The sequence below is a fragment of the Danio rerio genome, chromosome 5 (genome assembly GCF_052040795.2).
Source record: "Danio rerio strain M-AB ecotype USA chromosome 5, GRCz13ab, whole genome shotgun sequence".
NCBI lineage: Eukaryota > Metazoa > Chordata > Actinopteri > Cypriniformes > Danionidae > Danio > Danio rerio.
In genome coordinates, this window is record NC_141025.1 from 14,810,914 (window position 1) to 14,825,991 (window position 15,078).

The following is a 15,078-nucleotide window of genomic DNA, read 5'->3' on the forward strand; positions in this document are numbered from 1 at the left end:
TTCAACATGTCTTAATTTTGCTTTGTCCAAATAAGCTACTGAATTGGGCTGACATCTATTCAATAACCAACAATAAATCTCAATGAAACTTTATTTTTTATATTTACGTTTTTTTATTGCAAAGATATACAATTCACAACAGCTGTTAGACATTTTTTTTTCACATTAAATTCTCCAAATTAGATTCCCTAATCAGGGAAAAAAAAAAAAAATTACACGATTCCTCATTATAATACTGGGCCATTAGAAAAAAATCTTTTCCCTGTATAAGCTCAAAATGTCTTTCTTAATAGTCTTAAAAGGGTCTTAAAAGTCTTACATTTGACTTGATGAAACCTGCAGAAACCCTGCTTCCCAAGTGAACGTTTAGTTGTGACTCAAATGTAGTAATTTGTACAGAATAACTGGTAACACTTTAGAATAACTATCCATTATAGCTGGTTAATAGTTTGTTAATGAACTGTTAGTTAATTAGATTGACTTGTTAAATAAAAGTTAATAGTTTAATTATTTATAACTGTGCCTTATAGATAGCCAATAGATAACATACAAGCTGTTAGTTAACAAGTTATAAATGACTTCTTAACTGTATTTTAGTAATTTATAGCCATACCTTATAAATTAGTAACAGATCATGAACAAGCTGTTAGAAAATTACTTACTAAAGACTTTTTAAGTATCAGTTAATAGTTTATATATGTTATTGGGACAATATTCTAGTTGCAACTATTCTTTATTTATTAACTGTTAGTAAACGAGCAATAGTTGCAACTAGAATAATGTCCCAATAACATACATAAGCTAATAACTAACACTTATGTAATATATTAACTCGCACTTCACAGATCAATTGTTCACCATCTAATAACACAAGTGAAACTTTTGTAGAACTTTTCTAATAAAATACATTTTTACTTATTTTGTTTTCATGTTTAGCACAAAATGTGCCCAAACCTCATGGCCAGACGGAATCTGCGGACGTTTTTTGCTATTTCTGCAGAGAATTTTTTTTAAAATCTGCGGATTTCTGCAGAATTATTTTGGGATTATCATAACTAAAAACTTAAATGTGAAATAAAAAGTAATACCTTTTAAACTTATTTAATGTTTGAATTGCAAATCCAATTAGATCCACTTTATTTGGTAAACAAAGCAAGTCTCTCATATAATATATCTACTAAAAGACAGAAACTATTACTGTACAAACTGCATTGTATATAAATCAGATGAACAATTTCATATTAGTCAATAATATAACTGTAATTAATTAAACTAAAATACATTTAGATTTACACACATTTACTCAAGTAAATAAACAGAATTAATGATGGGCTAAAAATCTACAGAAATCTGCGGCATTATCCATGCGCAGATTCCGTGTGGGCCTACTCATGGGTTTGTGTTCTGCTGTATACTGCTTTTCTGCCATGTGATGGCTCAGTATGTGTGTTTTTATACATTTAACGCAACATTCAACATTTCATCTGTGGAGTTTCTTTGATAAAATACAGCACACAGAAAAGTCTATGAGTGGAACAAGGTTAAGGTAAAAAAAAAAAGTTCTATTTTAAATATCACATCAAATTTCTGTAGCTTGCACTTGTTCCATCCCTTTGTGGTTCTACAAAGTTTCACTGGTATAAGTACATGGTTAACAAACTATGAACAACTGATCTGTAAAGTGAGTTAATATATTAGATAAAAGTTAGTTATTAGCTTATGTATGTTATTGGGACATTATTCTTTTTTTTTAATGAATGATTCATGATGTTTCTCTCAAATTTACACAACAATGTCCAAATGTTGATTTCTAACTGCATGGAAATGTGCTTTTTTTATTGTTGTTTTGATGAAATCTCAACTAATGCATGAAGAGGGGTGTGACAGTGTAGCTCCTCGCCTTTATAAATCAACCAATAGCGCTTCTTTTTTTATCCCTGCTCTGCTCCTAAGGGGGGTTGAACTTGAGCACATCAAATAAAAGCAAATGAGAAACATCTTAAAGAGGGATATATCAGACACTAGAGAGCAATTTGTATTACCTGGGGGCTCCTGGAAGGTGCGAGCACACGTCACTTCCAATATGCGAGCCCAAGCAATGTGCCCTCATTTGAAATATCGAACAGCCGCTAAGGCCGCCGTCATTTGCGATCTAAAGCAGTTGATCTTCTTGCACGGACATGCTGGATTCACCTGATTTGTTGACAAAAGGGTTGGAGATCCAATCCTTGGCAAAGAAACTTTTCAGAGTCATCTGTTTCTTTCTCATTTTTGCTTTCTTGTGGGTTAAATGTTGGCCCTTAAATGACTGTGAATGTAACCGAGAGAATACAGTCATTTTTCAAAATAAAAGATCGTTCAGACCCAGATAATAAATAAAACTTAAATATTCAATGATTTCCTGTACAGCTCAGTACCAATTAGCCTGGGGGTTGGGGATCACTGTACTAGCTGATAGATGTAGATTGATAATAACATCTAATAAAAATAAAAATAACTATTATATATTGATTATTATATATAACAAATTTTATTTTTTTACTGAAATGTGTTCTATCTTTCATCTGCTGTCATTAAATGCAATATTATTTGTTATTTAATAATCTAACATGGCATTAATTTTTAAATTGGTATATTTTATATGTTTACGTGTGCATCAGACATCATGATGTGTAGTTAAATGCGTTATGTCTATCCTATAGGTACGGGAACTAATGCGTGCTACATGGAGGAGATGTCAAACGTTGAGCTGGTGGATGGAGATGAAGGCCGCATGTGTGTGAACATGGAGTGGGGGGCATTCGGGGACCAAGGGGAGCTGGATGACATTTGGACAGAGTTTGATCGAGCTGTCGATGACCAGTCTACTTACCCAGGGAAACAACGGTGAGAGTTCAGACTCAGATCTTTCATGCAATGTTCATGTCATCTTTCCCATTCCAGTCCTGTGGGCTTTTAGATTTGAGCTTCAGAATGGCGAATCTCCTCTGAAAGTCTGATGTTTGAATCTGTTCAGAATCATCACTTCATTTTTTTTTTTCTGGCTTCCAGTCACACATCAAATAGATTTTTAAAGTGCTATTACTTATTTATAGAGGAGTCAATAAAAATAAATTATGGCTATGCTCACGGAATGTAAAGCTAATGGATCTGAGATTATTCCATTCAGGTCAGCTTAGTATAATGCTTTGGGTTCGTTTTAAATATGATGAAACAGCGTTTAGCCGCTAAACTGCTCACAGGAGGAAACTACTTCAAGAAGATCTCTGATGTGGGTCCCAGTGGTAGTCAGAGTCCAAAAACCTTTTAAAAATCTTTCCATTATCCATCCTAGGAGTAGTTTATTGATATGTTTTTTTTTCTTTACTCAGGCTTACGTTTGATTATTTTTCATTTTTTCAAAGAAACTAAAAAGCTTTTTTTTTTTCTTCAATTTTCTGCAGTTTCTTCCTCTTGCCAAGATAAAAAAGTGGAAAATGTTTTCCAAACTGCATTAAATATAAATAAAGGCAATGGCGAGGTTTTCAGATAAATTGGTGTATGGTGTTTACAAAGAAACTAATAAAAATATTAGAACTTTCTATTGCTAGTTTATTAATTTATTTAGGAATATTTCTGTTCATGCATTTTATTTATTACAAACATTCTTAACTGAAGGGGACATTTTTCATTTGATGTTTTTATTTGGAGGAGGAAAAAGATAGGTTTGATAGGAGTGACATAAATAGTCAGTTATTACTTATGCAATTATGCATAAATTATAAATCTAATGCTTCTTTACAGTGCATTGTTGTTTCTTTCATGACCTCTTATTTACAGACACTGGTAGTAATGTAATGGATCCCAAATGTTTTTGAGTCACTGATCAGACCATTTTTTGGATCCACAAAAAAGGGAGGAGGCGATGTCATTTGCTTTTTATTTATACAAAAATATTTCTGCAAAACCCATTGGTTTTAACAAACATAACTTGAACCTGTATTTTAAATTAAAATAAATATCAAGAAAGAACCAGCTGGAAAATAAAGGAAATAATCGATAGGAAAAATGATCTTTGCTACTGTTGCTGATAATGCTAAATATAGAAATATAACATCTACAACATATCATATCTATTTTGAACGAATGATTCAACAATTGACAGATACAACTTGATGTTTCCGTAAACTGTAGGTGGATCAATTTTGAATAGCTATTCAGTAAAATAATTTTGATGGTTGTTTGTCGCCACCCATTGGTTATTTAATGTATTTACTACAACAATCACCAGGATCAAGTTCCATTAAACAGTGATTTTAATCATTACCATAAACATTAATAAACATACGCAAATCATTATCATTTATGTTGTGCGGGTTTGAATTTAGATCATAATTTTTAAATGATTAATTGTGCAGCTTTACACTGAATGCATTAATGTAGTCTGAACAAACAGTGACAGAAAATCTTTAAATAATAACCTAAGAAAACATTTAGGTAGGTCCCACCACAACTTTTCCCATCATCATTATATTTCACAGGGAAGCCAAAATGCTTTCATACACATGATTTGAATGACGTGGGAGGCGATCTCTCTCTGTCAATGTTATAAATGTTGGATTAACCTACTATTTTAAAAGAGTTATTATTACACAGGTCACATGTTTTCTGAACTGTGGGTTGGTCTGTGATCCGTTACGCCCCTAGTTGATGAATTAAACAACAAATTGATCTGGGCTCCATTCTTTTTTGCTCCCTTAAGATGATTTGGCCGATCCTGGATCTTTTAATCTTAATCACTGATCTCTGGCTAGTTGGGTTCTTCAAACGAGTTTAAAATAGATTACAACGTCTGGATGAACTGATCTGAGACTACTGTGTGTGTTGTAAAGGACTGATTTGTCGATCCTCAAAATAATGATCAGCAATGCAACGATTGGCTGACGGTACAGCAGCGTAATGAAATCATCAAATTAATATTCAATTATCCATGTGAGCAAAATGACATACAATTCGTAGTAAACAGTTTGTTAAATATGATACGCAACAACTTTCCACATTTGTTGTGAGCTGCAGGCTTTATACTTTCATTTGTTAAGAGTATTTAGCAATTTATGTAGTTTTACATTTAGAGCAGGTTGTCTTTAATATAGAAACCTAGGCCTATTCAAGTTTGTTATTCATGGGAAAGGAATAACTAGCTGTTTAAATTAGTTTTGCATCAAAAAAGCTATATATTTTTAAACTACTTACTGTCTTTCAAAGTGTTTATAACTACTACTGTAAGATAGCAGATATCTGTAAAATATCAGAATTCTGTACTTTCACTAATACCTTCGCTTGAAATGACCCGATCTAATCCTGTTTATATGAAATAAGCCTGCTCCCGAGCAGGTTTAAGGTACCAACTGTTGCTATGAACACAACTCTTGGATTACTGAGTAATCTACATATGAATAACCGATCCCTGATCTTCACCAATGCTCATTTGTTGATCGATTTATTATTATTATTATTATTATTATTATTATTATTATTATTATTATTATTATTATTATCATCATCAATATTATTGTAGCCTTTGTTTTACCCGAAAAAATCACATTGAGATTACAATTTTTTTTTCAAGATTAAGCAGTTTAGTATCACATGGGTTTAAAAAAAACAAAACAAAAAAAAAAAAAAAACAGATAGCATCATTAATCCATCAAATCACACATACAAGTGCAGTTTACATATAAACTAATTTCTAGAGCAGGGTTCACCAATCTCGGTCCTGGAGGGCCGGTGCCCTGCAGGGTTTAGCTCTAACTTGCCTCAACACACCTGCCTGGATGTTTCAAGTATACCTAGCAAGACCTTGATTAGCTTGTTCAGGTGTGTTTGATTAGGGTTGGAGCTAAAATGTGCAGGACACCGGCCCTCCAGGAACAAGTTTGGTGACCACTGTTCTAGAAGATCATGTGCTTATGATTGACCATGAAAGGTCTCACATTAGCAATCACATGATACACCAATCAGATGAATTTGAACACGAATAAATAGCTGGATTTCCTTACCTTAGCAGTCTTCACCTTGAAGAATTGCCCATCCACCCCTACTTCTTTCCCTCTTTCTTAACTAAACAGGGAGGAGCTCTCGAGACCTACCTGAACTCAGACTCCACTCTCACTCAGTGAAACAAGAGGGAGCCCCAGGTTCGAGGATCTCCTAAGCTCAGCACTCTCTCTGGACAGCATGTCAAACTAGCTCCTACTTATTAATCATAAGCTAAGAGTGAACTTTTAAATGACAATTAAATCTACAGGCCAATGTTTCAAATTCAAAATCATTGAAACTCCGTTAAAATTTCAAGACAGTAGCTTTGTTTGCAATGTGCATTGATAAGACTATAAGCCCAATCCCAATTCTATTTCATACCCCTACTCCTTGGCACTTGAAACAGACTGTGGAATAGGGAAGGGATATAAATAATCCTCTGACTAATGGGACACCTCTATTACACATCCACACTTCATCATGTCGCCACTAGTGCACGTTGTGAGCACCGCAGGGCGAGTGTTTTTAGTTCATTCATATGGAAGCTGATCATAATTATGCACCGTGTGAGCACTGATGCTAATCTTCCGTATAAATGAACTGAAAACCAAAAAAAACATGAAAACCCTGCTTTCCAGCACCAAGACCGTTAATACTGTGGTTGCCCGAATTTAACGTACAGCTGAAATCAGAATTTTTAGTCCTCCTGAATTATTAGCCCTCCTATATATTTTTTTTTCTCAAATTTTTGTTTAACACATTTTTAGACATAATAGTTTTGATAACTCATTTCTAATAACTGATTTCTTTTATCTTTGTCGTCATGACAGTAAATAATATTTTACTAGATATTTTTAAGACACTTTACAGCTTAAAGTGACATTTTAAGGCTTAACTAGGTTAATTAGGGTTAATTTGGCAAATTAAGGTAGTTAAGCAAATTATTATATAACAATGGTTTGTTCTGTAGACAATAAATATAAATATATTGCTTTTGAGGACCAATAATTTTGACCTTAAAATGGTTTTCAAAAAAAAAAAAAACTATGCTTTTATTCTAGCCGAAATAAAACAAATCATACTTTCTTCAGAAGAAAAAATATAATAGGAAATTTCCTGGCTCTGTTAAACATCATTTAGAAAATAAAGTTGCAAAAAATAAATAAATAAATCACAGAACGGCTAATAATTGTGACTTCAACTTTGTTGTGGAATATTCTGTGGGGTTATTAATGGCAGTGCACTAATTAAGGAAATAAGGAAAGTATAGTTTTTTTCTGCACATCATGACTATAACACATTAATGACATTATTAAAGTAATTAATCAGGTGATTGTTTGTAACAGAAATATCTTTTTTAAAAATGTATTAATTAATTTGTATATATATATATATTTTTACATTTGTAAGTGTCATTCCTTTTTTTCAGCCATGTTTCTGCAGTTGCTGGTGTATTCAGGGAAATGTCTCATACACTTTCATTTGTAGTGTGGCCTTGAAAATCACACAACACATGCAAATAGTATGGAACACAACTGAAGTCTTTCAGGGGGACCCTAAAACATGAGAGACCCGGCTATTTAGGTTATGCTTATTAGTCTAATGATATACAAAATATAAGGGATTAGTGTAATCAGAATGATAAAGTCCCCATGAACAGAAAGCTGCGATCGTTTTTTCCATGTTTTTTTTTCTACTGAAAGCTAAATGGATGTAGTAAAGTAGGCATTTTATTCACAAAGATTAGGAAATAAGTTTTAGAACAGTTATTACAACATAAGACACCTCTAGCTTATTATTTCTGTTTGTTGTCAAAGCTGAGAGTTGAAGCAGCGTGGAAAAGTATGTTAGCCCTGGCCAATATCTCAAAATCACGTAATCTGATAATTTAACTGAAAACAAACAGGAAGTGCGTTTTCAGATTTCAATTAAAGTTTAGACTTTAATTGACAAACTTTTTTTTTATGACATGCACAAATGGATTGTTTCTCACAAAACTGGCAATGTGAGCTAACAAAATCATATGTTTAGTTTAGATTTCTTGGGGACTTTAAAATAAGCAAAAAACGTACCTTTCAAACATCACCTACAACTTCACTGAGCAATAGTCACGGCTCAATAATCAAATCTCAGCCAGGTCCGTCAAATTTTAGGGTCCCCTTGAAACAATTGCATTGTGAGGAAACGCAGCACATTTTTGTGTTTGCGTTGTGAGGATTCGCAAAAAGTACAGTGAGGGAAAATGGTGTAATTTGCAAGTTTGTCCTCTGGAATTAATAACAAAAGAAAAAAAAATTGAGTGGGAGAGTTTAGCTGATGCGGTTAACGCAGTGGGGTCTGAACATCGCACTGAGTGAATTAAAAAAAGAAATGTTCCAATGTAAAGGTGCAAGTTAAGAGGAGAAAATACATTACACTAAATACATTAAATACATTTCTCTAGTTTCTCCTGGTGTTATTTGATTGTTATCACACATACAGTAACACATTTTTCAGATTGTATTTGTTTTGTTGTTGTATTGTTTGGATTTTTACCAAATCTGGCTCAACTCCATGTCAACAGCTCCTTTAGAAATATTACTCCCACTGTATGCTGTCACACCGATGATGATTTTTTCCTGAATAGCTGCCCTTTTTAATAATTGCATGTGTTTTCTTAAACTTCAGCATGTTAAGCTGTCTCTGCCACAACATCTTACCCCTATGACAATTGGGACACCCTTACCTCTTCAAATGTACAGGTAGATGAATGTAGGGGGTAGAATTGGGATTGGACCTAGTTTTTATTATTTTTTTGATGTTACTTTTTTTAAACTCAAATTCTCAAAATTTAAAATAATTACTTCTTGACCAAATATCGTCCTGTCCTAACAAACCATACATCTCTGGGAAGCTTATGTATTAGTGTATAAATCTCAATTTAAATAAATTGCCACTTTTTGGCTTTATGGTTCGTGGTCGCATATTAATCTCCACCAAATGCTTTCTAATACTGCAGACTATAGGAATTTTACTCAGCGGTAATCATGTTGAGATCATACCAAAGCATGTCGTCTGTGTTGTGGTCAGAGCTCTGGAGTGAGTAGGCCATGCCAGGTGGTGCGTTTTCTTCTGTTTAAGCCAGTCTGTTGTTCGTTTACTCATGTGCTTTGGGTTGTTGTCCTGTTGCATCACTCAGCTTCTGTTGAGATTATTCGGCGGACAGATGTCAGTACATTCATCTGCCAAATGTCCTGATTTTTCTATTGTCAATGGCAATCTGTCCAGCCCCAAGGCAGCCATCAAAGCAGCCCCAAAACCCTGCTGGCCTCCACCAGGCTTTATCGCTGGGATGAGATTTGATGTTAGTTTGCTGTGCAGGCACAACACATTATTGAATTATTCAATAGATAAACTAGTGTTCAACTGTAATTTTTTGTACTTTAATGCATTTTAACATTATTATTATAAATATATTTGGTAACACTTTTTAATAGATACACACTATGGATCATTTATTAAGCGTTGGCAAATAGTGAATTCATTATTTAAGCATTAACTCTACGTTAATAAACAGTTTATAAATACATCTGCAATTGCTGTATTTTTGACTAATATTTACCGGCCACTTTATTAGGTACACCTTACTAGTACCGGGTTGGACCCCATTTTGCCTTCAGAGCTGCTCTAATCCTTCATAGAATACATTCAACAAAGTACTGGAAATGTTCCTCAATATGAAGATTTTGGTCCATATTGACATGATAGCATCACGCAGTTGCTGCAGATTTGTCGGCTGCACATCCGTGATGCGAATTTCCCATTCCACCACATCGCAAATGCGCTCTATTGGATTCAGATCTGGTGACTGTGGAGGCCATTTGAGTACAGTGAACTTATTGTCATGTATAAGAAACCAGTCTGAGATGATTCACGCTTTATGACATGTTGCGTTATCCTGCTGGAAGTGTGTGTATCACTATGTGGTCATAAAGGGATGGACTTGGTCATCAACAATACTCGGGTAGTCTGTGGCGTTGCTCAATTGGTACTAATGGGCCCAAAGTGTGCCAAGAAAATATGCCCCACACCATTAAACCACCACCACCAGCCTGATCTGTTGATACACGGCAGGATGGATTCATGCTTTCATGTTGTTGACGCCAAATTCTGACCCTACCATTGGAATGTTGCAGCAGAAATCGAGACCAATCAGACCAGAAAACATTTTTCCAATCTTCTTTTAGTCCAATTTTGGTGAGCCTGTGTGTATTAGTAAACTAAATATGAAGAAATTTAATTTCTTTAAGTGCTGTGTTGCTCTTGTGCTTTGTTGTTTTGCATTATATTGTTTCCTTTAGTGTTTTTGTTATGTACAGACACAGGAAATTGTGAACTGAAAGCAGTCAATTTATTAATTGCTCTTAAAATTGATCTAGTTTTAATCAATAGTTGCTGTCTATATTGAAAATACTACCATACTGTTTGGGAATAAATCTGCAAAAAATTATTTTTCTTTCTTTTTTTTTTTCTTTCTTTCTTTCTTTCTTTCTTTCTTTCTTTCTTTCTTTCTTTCTTTCTTTCTTTCTTTCTTTCTTTCTTTCTTTCTTTCTTTCTTTCTTTCTTTCTTCTCCTTATTCCTTTTCATTTTCTTATTCCTCATTAGCCACGGCCATGTCACCCTGCAGCCCAAGACTGGTTACTCACTGAAGTTAAGCAGGGCTGAGCCTGGTCAGTACCTGGATGGGAGACCACTAGGGAACTCTAGGTTGCTGTTGGAAGTGGTGTTGGTGAGGCCAGCAGGGGGCGCTCAACCTGTAGTCTGTGTGAGTCCTAATGCCCTAGTAAAAGTGAAGGGGACAATACACTGTCAGTGGGCGCCGTCTTTCGGATGAGACGTTAAACCAAGGTCCTGACTCTCTGTGGTCATTAAAAATCCCATGGCACTTCTCATGAAAGAGCAGGGGTGGTACTCCCCGGTGTCCTGGCCAAAGTCCCTCTATCAGCCCTTACAATCATGGCCTTCCACCGAATTGGCTCTATCACTGTCTCTCCACTCCACCAATAGCTGGTGTGTGGTGAGCGCACTGGTGCCGTTGTCCTGTGACTGCTGTCGCATCATCCAAGTGGATGCTGCACACTGGTGGTGGTGTGGAGAGACCCCCCCTCATGATTGTGAAGCGCTTTGGGTGTTCGGCCATACACGATAAATGCCCTATATACATACACAATACATTACATTACATTACGTTACATTACATTACATTATTTCTGTCCCTTTTCCTCTCCTTATTTTTTTCATTATTCATTTCCTTATTTCCTTTCCTTTTCCTTTCCTTTCATTCTTTTTTTCTTTCATTTACATCTTCCTTTCCTTATCCTTTTCCTTAATTTTTTTCTTCCTCTCATTTCCTTCCTACTTTCTTTTTATTTTCCTTCTTTCCTCCTTTCCTTCTTTTCTTTTCTTTTCTTTTTCCTGTCCTATTCTATCTTTCTTTCTTTCTTTTTTCTTCTTATTCCTTTTCTTTTTCATTTTCTTATTTCTGTCCCTTTTTCTTTCCTTATTTTTTTCATTATTCATTTCATTTTTTCATTTCCTATCCTTCTTTCTTTTCTTTCCTTTCATTCTTTTTTCCTTTCATTTCCTTCTTCCTTTTCTTTTTCCTTTCCCTTAATTTTCTCTTTCCATTCATTTCCTTCTTTCTTTCTTTTCATTTCCTTCTTTCTTTCTTTTCATTTCCTTCTTTCTTTCCTTTCTTTTCATTTCCTTCTTACTTTCTTTTCATTTTCTTTCTTTCTTTCTTTCTTTCTTTCTTTCTTTTTCTTTCTTTCTTTTTCTTTCTTTTTTTCCTTTCTTTCTTTCTTTCTTCAGTTTAAACAATAGAGTGGACACTATGTCGTGAGGTTTTACAGTTGAATGAGGATGAGCACCCTCAATGTCGATCATTGTACAAGTCACCATTAACTAAAAGACTTGGGGATTTCCAATGGAGAATTTTGCATGGTGCTGTTGCTGTTACCTTTTATTTTATTTCAATTTTAAATCCTGACATTGGTCACAACTGCCTTTTCAGCTAGCATAGAGAAACAGTTTTTCATACATTTACACAATGTTTCAGACTTTAGTCTTTGCTTACGGTTTTAAAAAAGGTTTTTGTGTCTTTTGGAGAAACCTTTTCCATAAAAATTTTCATTTGTGGGTTCAAATGTTCAGAGGAAATGTTTTAAATGTCAACTTTTTATTTTTATTACCAAAATCTATAATGGTGGTGTATATAGTATTACAAAGCAAAATATTGAAGGGAATGTGAGCTACAACTTGTTTTTAAATTCTGTCAAATTAATTTTTTTAAGCTATGAATGATCTTTCTTCTATGTATGTGGTGTTAATATGGTGTCTTTTTCTAGTTTATTTATTTTTAGTTTTTCTTAATTGAGTTGACATTTTGTCTTTTTGGAGACTGCTAAGCACATCAAACTATTTCAGGTACGTTTCAGGTACATTTTAATGTAACCAAGTCAGACATTACAACAATTACCATAGAAACTAATTTAACCAGTTTCTTTTTTTAATGATTACAGCGAGGTGTTTGTACATCTCTTGTACATTACACAGATATACTCTACATAAATAGAGTGATATAAAAATAGCTAAATCCCCCGTAACTGACAATTATCAGTGTTTCAGTAGTAGTAATATTAGTAGTAGTAGTAGTACTAAACTTTATTGTCCTTAAAAGGAAATTTGTTGTGGGACATACAATAAAATAATACAAAAATATAGTAGTTATAGTAATAATAATAATAATAATTATTATTATTATTATAATTAACATAAACTCTTGTTAAATAAACCAATTGAAATGGGTACAAAAGATTTCTGGTATCAGTTCAACCTACACTACCAGAGGGAATCTGTTCATAATGTGAATACAAAAAAAAATGTTGGATCATGTTTGTTATGTATAATTATTATGAATTACTAAATCTGTCACTGTATGCATTATTTAGTGAGAAATATTTTGTGTCTCTTTTAGATATGAGAAGATGATCAGTGGGATGTATCTTGGAGAGATTGTCAGAAATGTCCTGTTGCACTTTACTGCCAAGGGTCTGCTTTTCCGAGGCAAACTTTCAGAGAGACTGAAAACTCGCGGGATCTTCGAGACCAAGTTCTTGTCGCAGATTGAAAGGTTTGTTTGTCAAGATTACCTACTTGAATAGTTAGCATTGGCTAAAGCTGGTGAAAAATAAGAGATAGTACATCCAGCCGGTTATGGCAGAATATGGCTGTTGTAGAAGACTGAAGTGCTTTATTCTGTAACAACAACAACTGCCTTTGTGTTCTTTATGCCACTTATTACACTGGTATTGCCACAAAACATAAAAATTAAAAGACATAGTTTTAAGTAATTGTTTATTAAGATGACGCTAAAGATTCAAAAACAGCTGGGTGACAAACAATAATATAAATGGATGTGAACATTAGGTAAGGGATGAAATGTATTCAACCGGTTATGGTTGAATGAAGGCTGACAGGTTTATTAGTCTATTTTATGATACTGAATGGCTTTATTCTGTGATAACAACTCCCTGGGTATTATTTATATAGCTTATTACATTGGTATTGCCACAAAACATAAAGTATAGACAGAAAACATTGTTTCAAGCTGTACTTGTTTATTAATGTTATTTAAGCATACACTAGCCCAAGTATTATTCAGTAACAACATGGTGCTAAAATGTCAAAACAGCTGGGTGATAGACAAGCATATAAATGGATTTCAATGATAAGTAAGGGATAAAATACATTCAGCCGGTTATGGCAGAATAAAGGCAGACAGGTTAATTAGTCTGTTAGATGAGACTGAATAGCTTTATTCTGTTATAACAGCTGCCTGGGTGTTCTTTATCACAATTATTATATGGGCATTGCCACAAAACATGAAAATTAGAAGACATTTTTTAAGCTGTAATTGTTTATTGACTCTTTAAACACAAAGATGACTGAAACAAAAATAGCTGAATGGAGCATACGCTACTTATTATTCAGTAACAAATAAATAGATGTGAATGTATTCACTGACGCACAAGATGATTTAAAGGACCCACGAGCCTGTGTTATCAGTTTCAGCAAGCGTTATCATGGAATAACTTACTTTGCAATGACTGACCAATTAGAATGAAGTATTTCATGTAACATACTTAGTATAATTTTGTGCCTCATAGCAGAGCCAGATGGTGCTGCTTGTTTCTCTGCGGTCGTATCTGTTCATGCAAATTGAGTTGAACAGCAGTTCAGTGTGAGCCTATGTTTGTCCACATGTGAATAAAAGTTTGATTGACCCTGCAACAGCTTCAAAGAGAAGTGCTTGAATTAAGCGAAGAACACAAATATTTCTGGAATGTAGTTTAAAGGCATATTAAACAGCTCTGAGGTTTTCAATATCACCATCAACAAGAACAACACTGTGCATGGACAATCCACATAAAAGAGGATAAATATTATGGTGTATGATTGGAAAACACTCATACATACAGTACAGTTTAATGCAAAAGTTTGGTTAGCCCTCTGTGGCTGCATAATAATGTCCTCTTTCTTTAGTAGAGAGGATCACATTGAAATGTCATTCGGCTTCTAGAGAAACCTAGATAATGTCATTGTGTAACAGTATTAAGATGTGTAAAATTAAATTGAAAGCTATGCAAAAGTTTGTGCACCTTCTCTTTTGTGTGGATTTCAAAACCTGTAGTCACTTAATGCTGATGGATTACAACACAGAATTGATTTGAGTGAGTCAGTGAACCTTAACAATCATAACGCCGGTGTCACCGATCATGACAAAATATATTTAAGATAGGTGATTGCTAGCTGTGCTTCTCCGTATTGTGAACCAGAAAGTAGAAACAATGGTTCTTGAAAGATCTTCTTAATTAACTAAAAACTAGTAATATTTACCAACATTATTTAGGAGAAGGATGCAAAAAGCTCTCAAAGAGTCTTACTATATTTCATAGTCAGAAATATAGTAAGAAAATGGAAGGCCTCAAGAACAGTTCTGGTAAAGGAAAAATGTGGTA

The 15,078-nt window shown here is 34.1% G+C and overlaps 1 protein-coding gene across 1 annotated transcript in view; it reads left to right on the plus strand.

The window, feature by feature from the left end:
- The window catches only part of hk2 (hexokinase 2), a 140,671-nt gene that overhangs the window by 111,797 nt on the left and 13,796 nt on the right, over window positions 1–15,078 (plus strand). Inside the window, 2 exon segments of the mRNA NM_213066.1 lie at window positions 2,703–2,886; window positions 13,035–13,190. Of these exon segments, the coding sequence (NP_998231.1) occupies window positions 2,703–2,886; window positions 13,035–13,190 (340 nt within the window).